At 53.4% G+C, this 23,463-nt stretch overlaps 1 protein-coding gene across 2 annotated transcripts in view; it reads left to right on the top strand.

The window, feature by feature from the left end:
• The first annotated feature begins 11 nt into the window (after positions 1 to 11).
• RAB11FIP4 (RAB11 family interacting protein 4) overlaps positions 12 to 23,463 on the top strand; it is a 114,088-nt gene continuing 90,636 nt past the window's right edge. For both annotated transcript variants that reach the window (XM_027130342.1, XM_027130341.1), the window contains exon 1: positions 12 to 198. In XM_027130342.1, coding sequence (XP_026986143.1) covers positions 40 to 198 — 159 coding nt within the window. In that variant the 5' untranslated portion in view covers positions 12 to 39. The remainder of the gene's footprint in view (positions 199 to 23,463) is intronic.

Here is a 23,463-nt window from a genome sequence, read left to right as displayed (position 1 = left end):
GCGGGCGCGGGGCTCGGGCTAGCCGCGGGGCCGGGCCGGATGGCGGGCGGCGCGGGCTGGGCAGGCGCCCCCGCGGCTCTGCTGCGCTCGGTGCGCCGCCTGCGCGAGGTGTTCGAGGTGTGCGGCCGCGACCCCGACGGCTTCCTGCGCGTGGAGCGCGTCGCGGCGCTCGGACTGCGCTTCGGCCAAGGCGAGGAGGTAAGGGCCCGCGGCGGGGGCGTCCGTGCTCCAATCCCCCACCCCGGCTTTCCCGCCGTTTCACCGGCCCGCTCTCGGCCGAGCCCCCGGGCATCCCCGCCCTGTCGGACCCTCGCTTTCCACCATTAGCGCCGGCGCTGCGAGAGTCACGCATCACGCCCGGGGTGGGGGCTTCTCTGCCTATCTTCCCTACCCCGGGCCCTTGCGGGCCCTTCTGACCGCTCTGCAGCCCACTCGGGGTTTGGGGGGTGGGGGGAAGGAGCCGTCAGATCCTGGTCCCGGGACCCCCGTCCCTTCCTACCCTGCGGAGACCGAGACGCAGAGGTCTGTGTGCGGGAATGCCAGGACGCCGTGCGGGGTGGGGTGGGGGAGGGAGGCACGCGCCCCACTGGGCCTGGCCGAGGGAGCGAGAGGACGACTAGGGGCGCTCTGCTGTCTCGGCTCCTTGACTGCACCCAGCCGACCTAGAACACAGCGGGAGGTGTCTGCTTGCGACCTTCCTGGATTCTCGGCCCAGCGCCCGATGACCCCCCATGCGGGCTCCCATGGGCAGGCCTGGCTGGCAGCTGGCTGTGTTGGCTGCGGCAGACCTCCCAGAGCCAAGCTGGGGAGCGGCAGCTGAGCAGTATTTGCAGCAAGGGGGGGGGGGGGGGGGGGGGGCGGGGGGGGTTTGGGGGGGGGGGGGGGGGGGGGGGGCGGGCCGCGTCGATTTAGGGAAAGTAGGAACGGTGTTGGTTGTTAGCAGAGCTGAGATCGGAGGGTGGGTGCTGCCAGTGGGGTGGGCAGAGACAGGTGTACTCTCATGCCATGGGCACAGGGACAGGTGGCTATGTCTGGGGGAGGGGGTACGGCAAGGCACCCACCTGGCGGGAGAGCATCCCCACCCTTCTGCTACTGCCCACTCTGAAATCGTCAGGAGACGAAGCCCTGAGTAGTGAGTTTCCAAGGCCACCTGAGGCCTCAGGCTCTGCATGGACACTGGCTGGCATTCTGTTCTGGGGACAGCTGGGGCCTAGCATTTCAGAACATAAGAGAAGCCAAGGCATGCCTGGGTTGGATCCATGCTTCCCTGTCACCTGGCAAGGGGGAGATGATAGGTAATCATCTCTGCATGGCCGTTGGGCATGGCTGGGACCTGGGAGTCCCTGAGACCAGTAAGTGAAAGAGGGTGAGGCAAGTGTCAAGTTCGAGAACTCAGGTACCCCATCCCAGGCGGCTCACTGCTACAGCCCCTTTGGAGCCCACCCTCTCCCTCTGCTGGGATTGGTTCAGGACCGTTTCCTGCAGCCAGCCGGTCCTTCTTCCCAAAGGCTGGTCAAGCCCCTCCCCTCATCGAGGCAGGCTGAGCAGAGCCCAAGCCTGGGGAGAGCCCCAGTCTTTCCTCTCAGGACACAGGCTGCAGGGGAGAAGTCTGGCTCTGGCTGGAACTGGAGTTCCAGAACCGCAGTCTCACTGGTGGGAAGAGCTTCCCAGCAGGCTCTGGCAGGAGGCCACGTGGGCTCAGTGGTGAGCCCCTAACAAGCCCCAGCCTTATCCCTGATCTGGACAGCTCCTCTTCTTAGAGCTTCTTCCTCATACACACTGGAGCCAAACCTGCTTGTCACTTAGTCATCGTGGTTCTGGACGGGGACCCACGTGGGTCTCTCTTCTACGTGGCAGCCTTTAAATATTTGAAAACAGCGCTCCTGTCCCCTTCCCACTCACTTCCTACCATCCTCCCTTCTCCAGGCCAAATACCCCCTGTTCTTGAAGCCCCAGACCATTTCCATACAATCTGGCAGGGACCAAACCTCTGGCTTCCAGCCCTGAAGCCACCATCGACTAATTGTGTGACGGAGTTCTCCTAGTAATGACATGGAGGGGCTGGACCAGGAGACTCCAGGACTGTGCCAGCCCCAACACGTCTCACGCACACAGGTGGCTCAGGGCGAGGTGCCTTTGGAGCGGTGCACTCATGTCAAGTTTCTGGCCACTGAAACCCCCAGGGATCTTTCTTAGCAGCCTCTGCCAAGATTCCCCTCCATCCTGGAGGAGGGTCAGTGAGTTTTCTTTTTAAAGCATAATCTTATATCATTACAGAATCAGTTTATATGCTCTGCGGGAAGTTAGAAATATGGACAAGCAAGAATAAAATATGTTCCCATCTCCCAGGGAGCCTACCTGTGACACGTTGGTCACATCCTTCCAGAGCTGTTTCTATGCAGGGAGCCTACCTGTGACACCTTGGTCACATCCTTCCAGAGCTGTTTCTATGCTTATATGTAGATTTTCTCCATAAAATGAGGTCATGCTGTGCATACTGTCTTGTAACCTGATTTTTTTCCAGTAAATGATCAGCACTTTCCTGCTTCAATAAATTCTCATCTCATTTAACATGCACACCTTATCCAGATTTCTCTATTTGGCCCCAAAACATCAATCTTTGCTGTTTTGTTCAAACCAGTTTCCTCGCCAGAACTGTGCAATGCATCCGGTTATTCTGATCTCTTACTTTAATGCAATTCTTTTTTTTTTTTTTTTAATTTGAATAACCCTGACTTGTTGAAGAGATCAGGCCTGTTGTCTGTGTCAGTACTTTCTTAAATCTAAACCTGTAACTTGGACCTTATTCCTGTTAAATTTCATCTTGTTAATTTCCTCCCATTGTAACAGACAATAGAGAGAATTTACAATCCTACCTTTGTCACTCCGATGCTGTGCTGCCTTCAGGCTGGAGAAGTGGGTGCTTTATGTCTCAATCTGCCAGGCTGGTGTAAACCCAGGGCAGGACCACGGACAGAGCCTCGTAGGGGTGGTTCTGTTCACACTGTGTTACTGACCGAGACCCACAGAAATACATTTTTCAGCCCTGCTCGCTGCACACCAAATTCACACATGCACTGCAGAACAGGGATGTCATTTCCCCTTCAAAATGCTACGTTTTCTGGCAGTTTCTATCTCATTTGTTTAAAAATCACATAGAGACCTTGATTTCCCACCCCGTACCCGCCGCCAGTGCTCTAGGGTGGAGAACTCTCATTCATTAGATACGGAATTCAGTGAATTTATCAGAGCTGATTATCCATATTTTATCAACTACACCCAGAATGCCAGGGACACCAGAATCAAATGCTTTGCAAAAATCAAAATATACTAGGTTGCAAAGTGTAAAACAAATATCCATGAGGCCACACTAATATCAATAAATGATTTAATATTAATAAATAAATACTAGGAGAGTCTCCCATACAGAACAAATTAATTTATGTAGATGATTCCCTACCAAGGAGGTGCAGCATAACCCCCCACCCTGTAAGCGTCAGGTATGCATATGACTACCTTCTAAAGAGGACACTGTGGAAAGGGGGGAAGGGCAGCTTTACGGTGGAGAAGCCTGGCACGACTGCCTCAGCCGGGTCACCAGGATCAACAACAGCGGTGATAGGTCACGTAGGTAGTATGTACCCTTCATACGATGTGATGGGAGAGGCACCTTACCACTGTGATCCCCCACCCAGACCCATCACCCCTGTCCAGTCATGAGAAAACATCACAAAAATCTCAGCAGAGGGACATTATTCTACAAAACACCTGCTTAGTGCTCCTCACCTTTGTCCAGGTCATCAAAACCAAGGGAAGTCTGAGAAACTGTCCTGGCCAAGTGACGCCTAAGGAGACGTGACAACTAAATGTAATGTGGTGTCCTGGGTGGGGTCCTGGAACAAGAAGAGGACATCAGGCAAAGACTAAGGAAGTCTGAATAAAGTACAGACTCCAGTTAATAATAATGTTATGGGGCTTCCCTGGTGGCGTAGTGGTTGAGAGTCCGCCTGCCGATGCAGGGGACACGGGTTCGTGCACCGGTCTGGGAAGATCCCACATGCCGCGGAGCGGCTGGGCCCGTGAGCCATGGCCGCTGAGCCTGCGCTCCGCAACGGAAGAGGCCACACAGTGAGAGGCCCGCGTACCACAAAAAAAAAAATAATAATGTTATGTATGTATCAGGTTGGCCTCCGATATTCCCCTAATTTATTGACTTGGGAATCATAGTAGAAAAGAGAAGACAAGGAAATTCGATGAAAACATGAGTCGTGTGTGAGAACACAGGTTGACGTTTCAAAGCATGTGAGGGCGCTGTCCCAGCCCTGAAAGTCTGGAATAAGTAGGAGCAAGACCACTGTGACGAGGACGAGAAATGATGGCCCAGGGCCCTGAACCCGTGCTGACCTCTGATAGCTTGCTTTTGTGTCTAACCTCTCTAGGGCTTTGTTTACTCATCCATAAAACGGGGGTGATAACAGTTCTCATCCCATAGCGTTACTGTGGGGCTTGAACACGTTAATACACGTAAAGTGTTCAGTATCGGGACGGGGTAGGCCCGCTCTCAGAATTGCTGCTGCTCTTACTATTGGTGTTTTTGGTAAACATTTGTGAGCATCTTTGAGAGGCTGTTCTAGGCTGGGGCGTTCTTGGGGGTTGAGGTCCAGATCTGCGAACAGTCCCTGGTGTTCTCGGCCCACCCTCCTTGCCAGCTCTGAGCTTCCAGCCCTCCCGCATCTGTGAGCGGAAGGCATTGGGAGCGCCAGAGATATCTTGGGCCACATCCCTGGTAAATATATTCTTCTCCCTTTTCCAGTTTGAAAGCCATCCTTCTTGCTAGAAGAATGGACTCAAAAGTAGTTGAGTGGTGTCTCTGCCATTTGTTAACCAGTACCATCTCCTCTGAGCAGTGGCCAGTCCTTCCTGCTGGGAAGGGTGGTGGTAATTATTTGGGGGCAGTGACGCAGCTTTAGCCCACCTGGGACTAGTCTATAACTTCCCCGCTTCTTTGCAGGTGCCGGAAGCAACTGGGGCATCGTGCCTCCTTGTTCATATTGAGCAGGAGATGAAATAAGGGGTCAGACTGGGCTCCCTTAGTCCCCAAGTCCCCTCTGGACGAAGGACTGCCGCAAGGGAGATGCTGGTGCTGGCTGGCTTCAGCCTGAGTGTCTGAACCGGCAAAGGGGTTGGGGTTCTAGGTGGGCCGAGACTTATCAGGAGACAGTCCTGGGGCTGCCAGGGGAGGGAGAGCCCTGAAGTAAAGCTGGGTCTGCTCAGGAGAGGAGGGGACAGGATGCTGGGGAAGAAGCAGTTGTATCCCTACATCTGTGGCTGGAGGTGGGAGGTGATAGGAGGAGGGGCTAGAGGGAAGGGCGGGGCCAGATCAGGAAAGCCTCAGCCGTTCCCTGTGGCTGGTGGGAAGGTCCAGGCAGCAGGGTCAGAGGTGTGCTTGAGAACAGGGGCTGGATCCAGGAGGGGAATGTGACAGTTGGCCTGAGAGGAAGAGGGTCCTGACTTGGGCAGTGGCAGTGGGTGCAGAACCGACAGGGATCCAAAAGGCCTGCAGAGCCCAACACGCCACTCCTGGAGGGAAGAATCTAAGGCTCTTTTGGAGAACAGGCCCCCTCTAAGTGCCCCACCCTAATGGGGACATGGTGGGGATGACAGAGCTGGCGAAACAGAAGGAAGGCCCAGGTTCTCCGAGCCTCGAAGGAAAGGTCGGGGTGCCTGTGACCCATGAGTGGGGAGCAGGACAGGAGTGGGGCCCAGAAAGACCTTCTCTTTCCTGTGTTTGTGCCTCACCCGGGTGCAGCCGGTGCCCCTGAGCTTGGAGGTCACTGTGGAAGCCAGGCTGAGGCTGCGGTCCCTCACGAGGCACCAGGCTCCGGGGGCGGGCTGGGAGGGGCCAAGCCCCAGATAGGATGCCCAGTGCTCTTAGCGCACTTTGGCTGTGCTGGGAGGAGGGGCGTGAGAAGAGCGTCCAGGGGGACTGGTCCATCTTGTCAGGCAGTCTTGACACAGCCTGAATCCATGTGGCAAAACCTCTCTGGGCTATAGCTTCACTCCCAAGATACCGGGATGTAGAGCAGGAAGAAGCTCCAGGTCGTGGAGGGCTTGGTGGAGGGCGGTGCGGCCCGTGCCTCCCTTGTTGAGATCTGAATGGAGAAGTGGGGTAGAATCAGGCCTTCCAAACAGCAGGACACGCCCTCGGCCCTGTTGCGGTGGGTGGAGACTCTCAAAGCCCAGACAAGCCCCAGCATGGGTATCGGCCATTCCCCCTGTGAAGAAGAACTTACCCCTCTTCCCAGGGGGATGGTGAAGGGTCACCAGGCTGGGCAGGCGGAGCGGCTGTCGGATCCAGCCTTGACTCTGAGGCCCGGGAGCTTTCCCCTGCACCTGGAAGAGAAGCAGAGGAGCGAAGAAGGAGAAGGGAGATGGGGAGGTATGGGAGCGGGGCAGAGGGAGGAGTGCCTCCCCTGTGGCTGGCGGCTGAGGAGGCAGAGCCAGGAGGGAGGCTGCACCTCCGGATTCCCGCGCACGGGGAACCCAGGACCCTGCTGGGTGGTGGATGGGTGGCTGAGGACCCGCTCCCCCCTTCCGTGGGCCAGGGCTCCACTGCCACAGCCTGAGGGGGCAGTGCGGATTGGGGGCTGACGCAGCCACCAGGTGCCTGGCGGGTCCCACCCAGGTGCCCCACCCCGAGCACCCGTGTCCACGGGTCCATTTGTAGGGGTTTGGGAGGAGGGCTCTGCCCCAGCCCTGGACTATGTGTGAGTGAGTCGGGGCTCGTAGGGTGGAGAGGGGCTGCTCCTTTGCCTCGCGCTGCAGCGATCCCTTTGGCCCACCCCGCGGCCGTCCCCACCCCGGGGCCTAGAGCAGTCCCCCCAGGTGGAGCACAGAAGGGGAGGCTGACAGCTGGCTGCGGTGGACAGTTAGAGCTGAGTGAACCAGATCTGGGGTGGGATGGAGGGGAAATGCCCTCTGGCCTGGAAACAGTGAATGTCATGCCTGGGTGAACTGCTGTCCTCCCCCGACCTCACATGATTGGGTGAATGCCCTGAAATTTTTAGAGTAGCCTTAATGGAAATACCTTTTGCATTGGTGGTTGGTGGTTGTCTTAATACATGTTTCCAGGATTTTTGTTGTTGGTGGTGGTGGTGGTACGCAGGCCTCTCACTGTTGTGGCCTCTCCCGTTGCGGAGCACAGGCTCCGGACGCGCAGGCTCAGCAGCCGTGGCTCACGGGCCCAGCCGCTCCGCGGCATGTGGGATCTTGCCGGACCGGGGCACAAACCCGCGTCCCCTGCATCGGCAGGCAGACTCTCAACCACTGCGCCACCAGGGAAGCCCTGTTTCCAGGATTTAAAAAGGTTTTTTTTCGATTAATATCTTGCATACCTACTCTATGCCAAAACTCTTCCAGACTCTGGGAATCAGGAGTGGCCCGGAGCTTCCATGGGGGAGGGGCTGGAAAAGAAACTGACAAAAGGAACAACAATTACTGTTGGCTGGAGGAAGGTACAGGACTAGGAAGAAACAGAAAATACTGAGACAAAAAGATTTTTGCCCTTAGAATGACCACGGATGGCCTCTCTGTCATAGATGAACATTGAAGTAGGGCCTGGAATGAAGTGGGGGACTGCGCCTTGCAGAGATCTGGGGGCAACTGATCCGGGCAGAGGCAGGAGGGGGCCTGGGGGTTAGAGGTATGGCAAGAGGACTTAAGGGAGAGGGCAGGGGCTGGGCAGGAAGACCAGTGGGGAGGCTGTCACTCCATGCAGGTGAGACTTGCTGGAGGCAGAGCAGGGGTGCAGCTGCGGAGACGCGGCTGGCTTTGGATAACTAGAGCCCATTGGAAGTGGGTGTGAAAGGAGAGAATTTGGAGAACTCAGAGGCTGCCATTTGCTGGATGGGGAAGACTGAGGCAGGAGGCAGGTTGGGCAAGGAGTCAAGGAGTTCCACGGTGACCTGTGAAACCTGAGATGCACCCGGCGTCCCAGTGGGGCTGTGGAGCCGGCAGTGGACAGATCCCAGGAACGCGCCTCAGCCCTGCTCCTCCGGGCAGACCCTTGCCTCCTTCTACCCTGGCCCTTAGGTCTCCCTGCCCATGACAGAGAAATGAGGGAAGAACACAGAACCTGGTAAGGTGGGATTCAGCCCCCTTTAAAAGCCAGGCTTGAGTTTGGGGGTCCAAGGACTCAGCTGGACTGGCTTGGGGCATCTCATCTTCCAGACCAGAGGCATCTTCTAGGCAAGATGCTACCCGTCTTGGGATGCTGACTGCCCGTCTGCCCAGCCTCTCAGTCTGAGAGCTGCCCTTGCCTCCTCCTCTCACAGAGTAAGAACTGGCTAGAGCCGTAATTCACTGCCTGAATGTGCTGCTGGTATGACCACTGGCCCTCTCCAGTGGATAGGTTGGAGCCACCCCCCCAACTAGACTTGGGCTCTTTGCACCCTTCTGCCCCTCCCTGTCTCCTGCATTTCCAGCATCTTCTGATTCTTGGAGGCCCCCCAGGAGCCATAGCTTAGGGCCACCAGTTCTTTGCAGACCACCACTCCTGGGGTCCATAGTTGCACGCTCTTGGGGACAGGAAGAGCAAAGCAGCTCAGAATCCAGAAGTGTGTATACCACTGTGATCAAGAGGAGAGTGGGCCTCCTGGTCGCCACAGCCCAAACTGTAGCTGTAAGGACCTCTAAGTTCCCTCTAGACCTGAGACCTCGAGTCTGGCCCACACCTCGCTTGCTGTGGCACAGAACTCAGAGAAGGTCGCCAGCTTCCGCCAGGAGCGTCTGTCCATTGCACGTAGGCCTCTGGTGGGCACTGTCCCCAGGAGAGATCCCAAGTCTGAGGCTAGTGCCTGGACAGGGTAGTCAAAGGGTTGATTTACACGAAAACAAGAACCGAAAGGGGAGTAGAGGTCCATTCAGTGCTTGTGTTGCTCCAGAACAGCCCTGCCAAGAGATGGGGCCTCACTGCCTGCCGAGGCAAGGCCGTTCCATCTTGACAAGCTCTGGTGAGTCCTCTTTCATACAGTGAACTAAGGTCTGTCTCCTAGAACTGCTGCTCTTCATTCCCTCTACCCATCCATGCAACTACCTACCTGCCCATTCAATAATGCATCCATTTATACATTCACTTATCCATCTGTCTACACATTCATCATCCCCTCCATCCAACCATCTACCTGCCCATCCACCCATCCATCCATCCATCCATCCATCCATCCATCCATCCATCCATCCACCCAGCCATCAACCCAGCCATCTATCTACCTGCCCATCCATCCATCCATCCATCCATCCATCCATCCATCCATCCACCCAGCCATCAACCCAGCCATCTATCTACCTACCCATCCATCCATCCATTCATTCATCCACCCAGCCATCAACCCAGCCATCTATCTACCTGCCCATCCATCCATCCATCCGTCCATCCACCCAGCCATCAACCCATCTACTTATCCATTCATTACCCATCCATCCGTTGGTCCATCCATCTGTTCACGCACCCTTCCACCAGCCTCCCCAGCCTCCCCATCTGTCCATCCACCACCCAGCATTTATTGAATATCTACATGTGCAAAGCCTAAGCCCAGATCCAGGGATGGGGACTGGCATTTTCAGGGAGTGACAAGTGGCTCCGCATGGTGAAGGCACAGGAAGGGCAGGAGGGTGAGAGCTCAGGCTGGAGCAAGGGGTCAGCTGGTGACCTCAGGGACCTTAGGGAGGGCTCAGGGGCTGGGGCTGTGAGACTGGCTCAGATGAGTTCTGGACAGGCAGCAATACACCAGCACCTGCCTACCCTCACTGGAGTTAGCTATTTTTATGATTTCTCACTTCCCACACAGGCCATTGGGTCTGGCAAGGGCTGAAGCCTTTCTGAAAAAAGAGAAAGCCCAGGTTATTTAAAAGGTGCTTATGATGGATGGACGTCAGTTTCCTTCTCTGTAAAATGGTGGTCAGAACCCCTATTTGTGGGACTGTTTTGAGGAAAGGAGATAATACATTAAGGCCGGCCATGACGCCTGTTGGCATGGTCTCTGCAGCCCACCTACTCCATGACCCCTGTTGCCACCCCCTGCTGCTCTCAGCCCCAGGAGTGCACCTCTGGCCCCTTTCCTCCACCTGGTACTTTTCCAGGCCTGACCTCCCTGTTCAAGGGCCAGAATTTCTCCTGTGGCCACTGGTGGCTCTGTGGACAGCGGAGGTGAGGGAAGGATTGGTGTAGACTGCCTTCGTGTTTCTTATTCCCTTCATCCTCGCAGTAGCCCTGAGAATCTGAGAGGTGATGGGAGTTGTCCAGGGTCCCACAGTAACTGGAGGAGCTGGGATGTGAACCCAGGTCTGTCCGATTCTAAAGCTGCCTCCTTAGCTGCCTGCCGTTGGAGGGTTCCAGGTTCCAGTGTCAGGGGAGGGGGGAAAATGATCAGATCTGAGTTTCAGAAATTTGACATAGAAACTTCCAATCCGAGGCTTCCTCTAGTTTTCTAAATCTGGGGTGGTCTGGCTTCCAGGGGTGGAGCAGTGCCAGACAGGGGCTGTAAGTAGAAGTAGATTTGGAATCTGCAGGGTGGGCAGGCACTGCCTGTAGGTGGGGCTGCGGGCAGTGTGCCACCCAGAAGATGCTGTGGAAGGTGGCAGGGGGCAGCAGGAGCTGACTTTTCAGAGCAGAGAGAGGCTGCCTGCAACCACGCCCTGAATTATGCATCGCCACCACTTCCTGTGCAAATGGTGATTAAGAGCTCCAGGAGGCCAGCATTTCTCTGGCTGCTCCGGTTTCCTGCCTGGCGCCCTTCCGCAATCCTCTGCAGTCCCAGATGGGTTTGTAGCAGGGGCAGGGCCCGGACTCTCAATCCGGACACCCCGCCAGCACCCAGTCCACGTTCTCAGGGCTCCTCCATCTTCTAGGCTGGCGCTGCTGTCTCCTCCCAGCCACAGAGGCCCTGTGGCCCCAGCTGGCCTTGACCCCTCGTGCTCCCCATCTCCTCCACCTCCCTCCAGTGTCTCTGTTCAGGCCAGGTCAGCTTTAACTTTCTCTCTGTGCTACAGAGAAGAGCTTGGGAGCCGGGGCCCTGGCATCAGGCTCACCTGGTTTGAGACCCGGCTCTGCCACTTTCTAGCTGCGTGACCCTGAGAAGTTACTTAACCTCTCTGTGCCTCAGTCTCCTCATCTATAAAGTGGGGATAATGTTAGCCACATGTGTTTGCTAATGTGACTGTTAACCGCCACTGACTCTAGGTTTTCTGGGTGGGCTCTCCATTTCCATTCTTTTACAGATCTCTTTGAGCACCTGCTCTGTGTCAAGTCTGGTGCTGTCAAACCAAACTTGGGTCCACTCGCCCGATCTCCGTAAAGCCAATCTACTGACACCGGGTTGTGGTGAAGGAAAGTGCGGCATTTACTGCAGGCACCAAGGCTGGAGTCCAGGCAGCTAACGCTCAGAAGGCCTGAACTCCCCAGTGGTTTTCAGGGAAAGGTTTTTAAAGACAGAGTGAGGGAGGGAGTGGCAGGGGACAAGATCAGCTCGTGGACATTCTTCTGATTGGTTGGTGGTGAGGTCATCAGGAGTCAACGTCATCAGCCTTCTGGGTCCAGCTGGTCTGGGATCTACATGCTCGTGGTCAGCACGCGCTTAACTTCTTCCTCTTGGTGGGGTTTCGGTATCTGCATAATAGCCCAAGGCCATGGCTCAGAATATTCTCTCTAGCCCTTGAGGAGGAACTAAAGGCCCTTGACTGTGTTTAGTGGCTAAATTATTGTTATTTTGTCTGGCTTGACTGTTTTCCTTTGTTTCTGCCTTCTCCCACTTCTCTGCTAAGTGTGCTCTTTGAAACCCGGGGAAAGCCTCGGAGGCTCAAGTTTTTCTACAAGTAAGAAGCAGGTGAGGACATGGGGGTGGTCTGTCCTGGGAAGGCCCCATAGGGTCCTCCTCAGTGACAGTGTGAGAGGATACGCAGAGGGAGAGGTTAGGACTCCTCCCCTGAGGGAGCTCGCTTCTGCGTGGGAGGGGCCCCTAAGATAGAAACCTTGGTCCACCTGTGAGAAGGGCAGGGCTGGAGGCCCGTTTAGGTGTAGTGGGGTGTGAAGACAGCAGATTCGCTCTGCCCGGAGATGGAAAAGCCTTCCCAGAGGTGATGCCAGGCCTGAGTCTTGAACACCAGGGTCCACCAGGGCAGAAGGGAAGGATGGCTGTGCCAGGGGAGAAGCATACCTGGCAGGAGGCGGACAGGTGAGAGAGGGGAGGGGCTGACCAGGCAGGTGGAGGCACAGTGGAGAGGACAGGGTGGATTTCATCCCGAAGGTTGAAGCTGAGGGTGACATGTCTCTGTTGTGTGTTAGACAAACCCATCTGGAATCATGTGGGGCGGGGGAAAGCAGGCCGAGCTGGGAGGCCTCTGCTCCGGTCCAGGGACGAGGAGAGGGGCGTTTGAGCTGCTGGAGGGAAGGGGAGGGTCAGAGGGCGGCTGCCGGGCCGTCTGCAGGACCTCACAGCACGGAGCTGGGACAAACAGGACAGAGCGTCCTTTCATGAGTCCTTTGTGACCCCACCTAGGTCACTGGGTGATGGGGCCCGAGCCCAGGTGTGGGTACGTGCCAGCTCCAGGGCGCTCACACACCTGGGCAGCTCCTGGGGCTCCCCGGCCTGCCCTCCCTCTGAGGAGTCCTCCCGAGAGCAGCTGCTCTTTATTTTTAAAACAAAAAAGTTCCAAATATTGTTGTCATTTTATAAACAACTCTAGAGGACAAGAAAGCGAACTAGCGTTAAGCTGTATTTTTAGACCTCAAAATCTATGTCCTGTCCTTAGCGGTCACCCACATGCGGTCGTGACCAGTGTATATGAGCTCTTTTGGCTCTTTCCGTCTAATGATATTTCCTGTGTCTGAGTCCCAGACAGAGCCATGTCACCTCTCTGCTTAAACCTGGTCCAAGATTGACCATCCCATCCGTCACTACTAATGTCTCCACTGCGTTCCATTCTGCCGGGTACACCTGGAGGGGAACCTGGGCGGGCCCGTCAACCCCTGGCTCGCCAGCAGCCTCTGCGGGGCCCAGCCCCTGAGCTGGTACGGGCGGGGTGGAGCCCAAAGACAGCAGTGCTTCCAAAGAGTGGACGTGGCGGGTGAGGAGGGAAGGATCCTGGTCACCCCCAAGCCTGCACTGCACGCTGGGCTGGACCTCCCTCAGTACCACCGACCATCCCCTGGGTCCCAGCCCGCTTGGCCTCTTCCCGGCCCAGTGCTTGGCTGCCAGCCAGAGGACTGGCTTCTGGTGTGGGTTTCTCAAAACCCCTGACCCCAAGTGGGCACTGCTAGGGGGCACCTGCTCCCGTGTTCTAGACACTGAGTGGGTGGAATCGAGAGCCTTTTTGCCCGCTCGTGTGGACACAGCCATTTTGGGCTTCTGGCCGCGCCTTCTGGGGCCGCGGATGGTCTTTGTTTCTCCTTCAGTCTCCTCCCCTTTCTCCCTCCTGCCTCCTGTTTGGCCGGATATCTGACCTTGTCCGAAGCATGAGGATGCCCGCTTCTCCCATCTACGCTGAGTATTATTTCAGACTTGTTTCTCCAGTTTAATGAGTGTATAATAGTATTTCAAACTTGTTTAAATTTTCATTTTTAATTGCTAACGAGACCACATTTTTTCCATGTTGCTGTTTATTCTTGGTATTTCCTTCTGCATAAACTGTTATGTCCACCTCTGTTGAGCGCTTATCAAGGGGAATTTTTATTTTGATCTTTATAATTTTATTTTTTATTTTTTTATAAATTTATTTATTTATTTTCGTCAGCTTTGGGTCTTCGTTGCTGCGCGTGGCCTTTCTCCAGTTGCGGTGAGCGGGGGCTGCTCTTTGTTGCGGTGCACGGGCTTCTCATTGCAGTCGCCTCTCCCGTTGCGGAGCTCGGGCTCTAGCGCGTGGGCTTCAGTAGTTGTGGCTCGCGGGCTCTAGAGCGCAGGCTCAGTAGCTGTGGCACACGGGCCTCGTTGCTCCGCGGAATGTGGGATCTTCCCGGACCAGGGCTCAAACCTGTGTCCCCTGCATTGGCAGGCGGATTCTTAACCACTGCGCCACCAGAGAAGTCCTGGATTACATTTTATTACTCAAAAGTTCTACATTTGAATATTTCTTTTTCCAGTTATATCATATCTGCATTATTTCTACTTATATTGATCACTTTTTAGTAGTTAGGAACTTATTTCCCATCTCTAGCAAGAATAAATAAGCTATTTTGTTAAAACCCCCAATTTGTAAAAATATTCGACTTTTACCCATTTGGAATTTATTATGAGGTTCATCCAACATTTGGTTCTATTCATAGTTTGAATTTATTTCTAAACTAGAACTGAATTACACTGATTCTTTCTTTCTATTTTTTTCTCATGCTTTATTTTGAAAATGTTCGAACAGAAAAGTTGAAAGAAGGATGTGATGAATACCCAGATACTCTTCACCTAGATTCACTGTTAACACTTTGTCACAATTGCTTTTTCTCTCTTTCATTTTGCCACTGATAATCTATCATCTGTCTCCTTTAATGTTGCTTTGCAGAAGCATTTTAAGTAAATGAAGACGTCTTGACATTTTCCCCATGAGCACTTCAGAGTGTAGGGACGAGGAGAGTCTCCTGTCTGAACAAGCGTCACCATCACACCTAAGACTGAATGCTAACTCGACAGTCATGTAACATTCAGTCCATGTTCAAATTCCCCCAGTTGTCCTCAAAATGTCCTTCCTAGCTTCTTTTTGTTTTGATCTAGGATCGAGTCGAGGATCACATATGGCATCTAGTTTGCCATTTTCCTGTTTCATCTCCTCGAAGTTAGAACCATCTCTGATTTTCTTTGCTTCTGTAAACCAACACTGACATTTTCTGCCAAGCCTGGGCCGGTTGTCCTATAGGCTGTCCCATCGCCTGGCTATGTCTGATTGTTTCCTCCCACTTTTGGCAAGGAGAGGTGATGGCGTGTACTCCTCAGAGCATCACATAAGGAGTCACATGATATCGGTGTGTCCCATTATCGGTGATGCTGAGCTTGATCAGTTGGTTAAACCCACGTCTGCTTGATCTCGTCAGTATAATGGTACTTTTTCCCCTTTATAGTTAATAAGTAGTCTGCGGGATGGTACCTTAGACAGTGTAAATATCTGGTTCTCAAATAGCTTCTCACACAATGGTTTTAGCATCCCTTGATGCTCCTTGCCCGCGTAAATTACACTGGTAGTTGCAAAATGGTGATTTTTCCTTCATTCCTTCTAGAGATAGAGGTTGTTCTGTGTAGAAGATTTCCTTCACCACCTTTCCTGAGTGTCGCTATGGACTTGTGGATTCTTTTCTTTCCCATGTGTTAGCATTACCATCGTTATTCCTTTTTGACGCTCTAAGATTTTTTTGGTCTTGTTTTTAATGCAACATTATAAATTTTGATCATTATTACTTGGTATATTTTAAAATTGATAAAAGTCAGCCATCATTACCTTTAAAAAAAAAAAGCTCTCTCTGATTCTTCACCGTTTATGGATTTTTAAGTATGTAAACACATTTTCAAGTTCTTTAATTGGTATTGCATTAAACTTATTAAATTAGAGAGTATTACCATCTTTATTATATATTTAGTTCTCCCAGTAGGAACAAAATATTAACATTAAAAATAAATGTCTTACAATTAGGCTAAACTAGTGTTTAGTATTTAATGTGTTTGGTTACTACTGAGAATGAAACTTTTTTCCCACTGATTTTTTTTTTTTCTAGCTGCATGTCACTAGCATATAGGAATGCAATTGCTTTTTGTAAATTTATCACGTATCTCCCCACTGGTATGAACTCACTTATTACTTGTCATTTTTCTGGTTGATTTCTTGAGATTTTCTAGGTAAGCAATCATGTCCTCTTCAAAAAGTAATAATTTCATTATGTCTTCTTTTCTTATATTTATGAGTCTAATGACTTTTCCTTTTTTATTAATTAATTAATTTATTTATTTTTGGCTGAGTTAGGTCTTCGTTGCTGCACGGGGGCTTTCTCTAGTTGTGGCGAGCAGGGGCTACTCTTCGTTGTGGTGCGCGGGCTTCTCATTGCGGTGGCTTCTCTTGTTGCGGAGCACGGGCTCTAGGCGCATGGGCTTCAGTAGTTGCAGTGCGTAGGCTCAGTAGTTGGGTGCACGGGCTCTAGAGCGCAGGCTCAGTAGTTGTGGTGCATGGGCTTAGCTGCTCTGCGGCATGGAGGATATTCCCGGACCAGGGCTCGAACCCATGTCCCCTGCATTGGCAGGCAGATTCTTAACCACTGCGCCACCAGGGAAGTCCCAACTTTTCCTTCTGAGATGGGACTCACACGCATTTCTAAAACTAGTTGGTTGTTTTATTATTTTATTTTTAAATTTATTTAATTTATTTATTTATTTTTGCCTCACCACGCGGCATGTGGCATCTCAGTTTCCTGACCAGGGATCAAACCCACGTCCCCTGCAGTGGAAGCTCAGAGTCTTAACCACTAGACCACCAGGGAAGTACCTAAAACTAGTTGGTTGTAAATCAACCATATTTCAATAAAAATTTTTAAAAAGGAAATTGTATAATATGAAACAGAATTTTTTAAATAAAACTAGTTGGAACCTGGGTGGGTACTGGAGACATGACCCTGACTTAGGAGGGCTCGGGAGTGAGGCATGCTGGGACGCTGGCCAGATGGCTAAGTTGCAAATTAAGGAAAACAGGCCAGGGTAAGTGCCTGAGCTGCAGCTGCCCTGGGTGCTCTCACAGACAGTGTCCCAAAGGCAGTGCTGCCGAGGCCGGTGTTGCTGCGGGAGGGGGTCTAATGCAGAGGCAAGAGGCTGGCAAGAGGTAGTCGTGCGTCTTGACTGGGGGTCAGGGGAGGACGCCAGCCTCCAAAGGCAGGGAGACAAGACAGCAGCAGCACAGCATGGGGATGGACAGACTGAAACTTGCCGGGCACAGATGACTGCAGAGCTGGTGTTGGGCAGCCAGAAGTGGCCGGAGGGCTGAGGTTGTTCCCTGCGCTCTGCTCTGGTCCTGGACTAGTTGGTGGAGCCAGTAGGTATAAGGGTTGGTGGCAGAAGCAGACCCCCATCATCCCTTTCTTATTAGGTTTTTAAATGGAGTGACCGTTGCTTACTACCATTGAGTGTAATGTTGGTACCTGGGTTTAGGTGTATCATCTTCAGCGCGTTAATAAAGACCACACCCTCCTTGCCCCATTCTCCTTTTGTTAGAATGTTATCCAAGACCAGATGGTACATTGTACCACATGTCTTCCCAACATCTATTAAATGTTTTAATGATGTTTGCTCTTTTCCCAGTTGAGGCAAAGAATTATGCTTGGAAGCGGGGAATCGCTGACAGGCCAGGCCTGGTCAGGTGCCCATCCCCAGAGGCGGGCCACCCAAACTCCCTGGAATGGGGAGGGGTAGTTCCCCAAAGGAAACCAGGGTGCACCTGGCAACGCGACGTTGGGCAGAGAGAAACAGCAGGCAGTGGGACCACGCTTGAGGAGCGTTTGTTTCTGTGGTTCTCTTGGGAGACAGAATGCGAGGACCAGAGCTGGGTTCGTGCACTGCTGTGTCCCCAGCACCCGGCCCAGCATGTGGCCCGTAACAAGGGCACAGTGAGTGTTACCTGAACGACTGAGGGAGTGAATAAAGGAAGTGCAAGGGGAGGGGGCCGGCCCAGTGCCCAGGAGCTCCGGCTCCTCCTGAGCTCCTCCCTGAACGTGTGACTTGGAAGCAAGGCTACCTGATGAGGGTTTGCGGGGCAGGAGGATTTTGTGGTCAAGGACTCAGGTTCTGGGCTGCATAGGCCAGAGGTCAGCTCCCAGCTTTCCGACTTGCTGGCTCTATGACCTGGGGTAGGTCTCTGAGCTTTTTAGCCTCATCTGGGAAATGGGGGTGCAGTGATGCTGTCCTCATAGGGGTATTGTGAGCAGGGAATGAAAGAATGAGGCAGAGCTCCGAGTGCCTGCTGCATCCTAAGCCCTTTATACAGGGAGGTTATTTTTACGGACCCTCTGTAGCTTTAGGGACATTTAGAAGAGGAAGCATGGCACTGGGTTTAACCACTGCACCGCCAGGGAAGTCCCCAATTCATTTAAAAAATTCAACCAATTAAAGAATGTGGAAAGAAGAGGTGAAAGGACTACCATCCCAGCGGAAGGAGGTAACCTGTGTTTACAGCTTCGTGACCAGCCTCCGGGCACAGTGTGCCTGGAACACACCCATTTATCTAGAGTTTGCCCTGTGCCAGGTTCCAGGCTAAGTCTCGATGTTTTTCCCTTTAAATCCTAACATCCCGCGAGGCAGATGCTATTGCTCAGAGAGGCTGAGTCAGTCACCCTTGGTCACACAGCTGGTAAATGGAGGAGGTGACATTAGACTGCCCCTGGGCTTGTGGCAGTGTTAACAGTCATCTACACACTTTTGTGCTGTTCCCTAGGCTATTTTTATTTCACTCAAAAATATATCAGGACAGCTGTCCCTTTCCTGGGAGCCTCCTGGGAGCTGGTCTGTCTCCCCACAGGACAGTCGGGTTGGGGAGCCGCGGAGACATTTGCTGAAGGCATGGACAGAGGGACAGAGGGATGCACAGGCCAGTTTACCTCAGAGACCACCTGGGCTTCTAACCCTTTCATTCCTATGCAGACACCAAACAAAGCCCTCTTGGGTGGCCTAAGGGTCTCTGGTCAGCAGAAGCCAGGCTGTGGATGAGGGGCCGCCTGGTGACAGTGGGACGCACTGGGGGTCTCATAAAGGAGGGCATTTTCAGCCCTGGAGGTGGTGGCCTGGGTACCATGTGACTGGCCCTCCTGGCCACCTGGCCAGAGGCACCCCAACCCCAGGGCCCCTCTCGGTTGTGCGCTGAGCGCTTCGCTCACGCAGCCACCCTCCCACCACCGCCTTTAACCCCTGCTGCTCCTAAACGAGGGGTCCTTCATCTGTCAGCACCCCGCCCCCCCCCCAACGAGCCCACCGCTTTAAGAACCAGGAACCAATGCAAAATGGCTTATATGCTGAGGAAATGTATTCTTTGTCCAAACACTTGGGTCCAGTGTTAGGGCAGCTCCAGGGCTAGTTCCTTCAGAGCCTCAGAGGCACCATCCAGGACCCAGCCCCATTCCATCAGCTCCCGCAGGGAGGCCCAGGGTGGCGTCTCCTCTCTAAGAGGTCAAGGGCGGGGAGCCCTTCCTGGGAGTTGTCTTTTCTTTTTCCCATCATCAAAGAAAACCTCTCTCAGAAGCCTCCTGCAGATGTTTCCTCATGTCTCATTGGCCAGAAATGTACAACATGCTTTTGCCTAAACCAATCACTGGCAAGGGGGCTGAGCCCACCTGACTGGCTTGGTCCAATAAGGACTTGTGCCCTGGGGTTGAGGTGCCCCAAGGCAACTGTTCATCTCAGCCACATCAGGGCTGCCCAAAGGGGAGGGAGAAGAGGAGGGGCAGCATAGAGGTGACCAACAAGATCTGCTTCAGTCCTTGTCATAATTTCTTTTTTCTTTTTTTTAATTATTTTATTTTATTTTTGGCTGTGTCTTGTCTTTGTTGCTGCGTGTGGACTTTCTCTAGTTGTGGCGAGCGGGGACCACTCTTCGTTGCGGTGGCTTTTGTTGCGGAGCTCGGGTTCTAGGCGCGCAGGCTTCAGTAGCTGTGGCTCGCAGGCTCTAGAGCACAGGCTCAGTAGTTGTGGTGCACGGGCTTAGTTGCTCCGCGGCATGTGGGCTCTTCCCAGACCAGGGCTCGAACCCTTGTCCCCTGCACTGGCAGGCGGATTCTTAACCACTGGGCCTCCAGGGAAGCCCCTTGTCATAATTTCTTGACTTTATAGAAGAGGGGAAGTAAAAGGGTCAGAGCAGTTGAGTAATCCCCCAGGGGCACACTCCAGGGTTCCCACGCCATTTATGTACCGGGTCCCTCGCGAAGCTGCCTTGGATGGAGACATTTGCTCCCAGCCCTTTACTTCATCTAGTTCTCCGATTTTCTTCTCTTTATCCGCCTAACCCCTTGCCCACCCCCAGACTTCCCTGGGAAAACATTACAATCCTACAGACTTCAGAGCGGAAGAGACCTTCGATATTAATGGCTCCAATGCACTCATTTTCCAAATGGGGAAACTGAGGCCCAGAGAGGGAGGGGTCTCTCCAAGACCACTCTGTGAGGTCATTGATGGCAGAGCTAGTACGGGACTGAGGGCCAGGGAAGCACAGCATCCCTGAGACTCGCAAAGGGGCTTGGAGCCGCCCTACTTTACCACCTTCACCCTCACTGCAGGCCACCCCTCAGCCTCCCTGCTGGCTGGCTGGCCTCTCCCTGCCGCTGCCAGGGTGGAGGCTCACCGCCACGCCCCTCTTTATGCCCCTCTGCACGGGACACTTCCATGGCGCTCTACACTCTATTGGGTCCTTTTCTGAGCCACAGTCTCACTCGAGCCTCACAGTAGTCCTGTGGGCTGGTCAGGAGTGCGCTGTAGACGTGCAGGCTGAGGCCTCAAGGTCACACCATGGGGACGTACTGAAGCCCCCGCGGAGCCGGCTTTACTGGCGAGTAAGCTGTGCAGTCACTCGGGGTTTAATGCCCTGCGGTCACCATCTTGAAATTGCAAATGAATTTTGAACGAGGGGCCTGGTGTCTCCATTTGCACTGACCCCACGAACTACAGAGCTGACCCTAAGCCCCCAGCTCCTGACTCCTCAGGATGCTTCGTACAAGGCGCTTTTCCCCACCCACCTGTGGCCCAGTCAGGGCAAGTCTGGCGGGTTGCGTGGGACAGCCCTTCCCGGGGGGAGAGTGGGCTTCTGGAGGCTGGGGGTGGTCTGCAGCTGGGTCCAGAGAAGCAGGGCCTGGCAGGACCACTTGGGAAGCCCTCCCTGTCCTTGTCTCCAGCTGGTTTTGCTGAAACTCTGGCCTGACTTCCCTCCCCTCCCTCCCCCGCTCCTGAGAGTTAATGGAGAGGGCGGCTGGCTGCCTCCCCTCCCCTGTGCCCTTTGTCCCTTGGGGATGGGGGTAGGGGCCCCAGAACACAGGGCCCCATTGTGTGCCCTGACTGTCAGGCAGCTGGGCCGCCTGGGAAAGTGGATAAACAAGCAGCCCTGAGCGGGTGGCCCTGAGGCCAGGAGGGGAGGACAGGAACCCCTGGGGCGGTGGGAAGGAGCTGGAAGTGACCCAGCTCTTTCTATCCGGATGCCTGACACCTAGGAAGCGCTCCTCAGCTGGGAGCCGCGTGCTTGTGACTGTCACTGCTGTGTCTGTGCTTCCAGACCTCGGGCATAAAGTGTAGCCTCCTGGGCGTGGCTTCCAAGCCCTTCTACTTCAGACCCTGTTCCCTCTCTCCCTGGCCTCATTCTTGATGACACCCCGCTTCCCATATGCTCACCCCACCTTGCCTCCCACACGCCAGAACTCGCCTTGACTGGAACCCCTCTCTCCACTCTGCTCCCTTTGCAGCCGGCCACATCCTTCCCCACCAGTCCCCTCCCAGTGGAATACTGTCTAGCTAATCCTGGGATTCAGGATGCCCCCGTCCATGTTCCTTACCCCAGTGGGTCTCAGCTCCACCAGCTGCCTCAGCCCCTCCAGGGGGCCTCCTCCCCAGAAGCACTTTGAAGGTAGTCTAAGCTCTGTGTGGGACACAGGATTCCCAGTGGTGGTCGCAGGGCTCCTGCCAGAACTGAAAGCACTTCCTGGCCTGGCCCAAGGAACCCTGACCCTCCAGGGGCCTGCGCCTCCCCTCTTTACCTGCCTGCCTTCCTTTGCGGCTGCTTTTTTATGCTGGGAGTATCAACTCTGCCCTCCCCCAAGCCCATCCCTGGAACTCCTTTTGCTGGTGCAGAAAACTTCAGGGGCTCAGCCCAGCTGGGGGTCCCCCTAGGGCAGCAGGACTTCCCAGGATGCCCACGGGCCCAGGAAGGGAAGCAGCCTGGGGGGTGGGGGGGACTAGGGGTGGGAACTTGGGGTTTGGGGGTTACTGTGGCATACTGGGGAGCAGAGCAGAGGCCTGTCTAAAGAGCATGCTCTAACACAAATGTGACCCGTTGTTGCTGTGGGGAAGTGTTTCCAAATCTTCAAGAAAAGTCAGATACCCCACTCTGTGTGTGCAGTTTCCTTGATTAAAAAAAAATATATATATATTTTAGGACTTCCCTGGTGGTGCAGTGGTTAAGAATCCGCCTGCCAATTCAGGGGACACGGGTTCGAGCCCTGGTCCGGGAAGATCCCACATGCCGCAGAGCAACTATGCCTGTGTACCACAGCTACTGAGCCTGTGCTCTAGAGCTCGTGCGCCACAACTACTGAGCCCGCGAGCCACAGCTACTGAAGCCCACGCGCCTAGACCCCTTGCTCTGCAACAAGAGAAGCCACTGCAATGAGAGGCCTGCGCACCGCAACGAAGAGTAGCCCCCACTCTCTGCAACTAGAGAAAGCCCGCACGCAGCAATGAAGACCCAATGCAGCCAAAAATAAATAAATTTATTTTAAAAAATATATATTTTTTAGGACATCCCTGGCGGTCCAGTGGTTAAGACTTTGCCTTCCAGTGAAGGGGTGCAGTTTCGATCCCTGGTCGGGGAACTAAGATCCCACATGCCGTGCGGTGCAGCCAAAAAATAAAAAATAAATAAATGAAATTTAAAAAATTTTAGCTTTACAAATAGTAAATTTCACTTTTTGTTGGGGGAGGGGACATATGATTCCATGAGTTTTAATATTTGCATAGATTCCTGTAACCACCACCACAATCAGGGTACAGGACAGTTCACCCCCCAGATTCCCTGGTGCTGCCCCTTTGTATTCAAACTCTCCCCTCCTTCTTGCCCTTGACAGCCGCTGACCTGTTCTCAGTCTTTATAGTGTTGCCTTTCTGCGTCAGTGGAATCGTCATATGTAACCTTTTGAGACTGGCGTCTTTGGCCCAGCATAATGCGTTTGAGATTCATCCATCTGTTATCAGTTGTTCCTTTTTATTACAGAACAGTTTGCTTATCCGTTCCCTGTCGGAGGACATTTGAGATATTTCCAGGTTTTGGCGATTGTGTATAATGCTGTTATAGACATTCGCGTATAGTTTTTCGTGTGTGAACATCAGTTCTCCTTCCTCTGGACTAAGGAAGGTCCCTTCTATTCTGAGTTGGCTGAGAGTTTTTATCATGAATGGATGTCAGATTTGTCAGTTGCTTCGTCTGCATCGATTGAAATGATTGTATATTTTTTTTCTTTAGTCATCTTTCGATTCCATCGGTTGACGTTGCAATGTTGAACCAGCCTTGGGGGATAAACCCCACTTGGTTTTGGCTGTGTTGTATCATTCATATATAAATAAATTTACTTATATATAAATAATATACAAATGTATATTCTGCGGGTTTGCACAAACGTGTAATGACATATGCCCATCATTAAACAGTGGTCCCTCAGTATCCCTGGGGGATTGGTTCTAGGACCCGCGTGGATACCAAAATCCT

Source organism: Aethalodelphis obliquidens, unplaced genomic scaffold (assembly GCF_003676395.1).
Source record: "Aethalodelphis obliquidens isolate GAN/ISIS:26980383/991018 unplaced genomic scaffold, ASM367639v1 scaffold38, whole genome shotgun sequence".
Taxonomy (NCBI): domain Eukaryota; kingdom Metazoa; phylum Chordata; class Mammalia; order Artiodactyla; family Delphinidae; genus Aethalodelphis; species Aethalodelphis obliquidens.
This window is presented reverse-complemented; position numbering and strand designations above follow the sequence as displayed.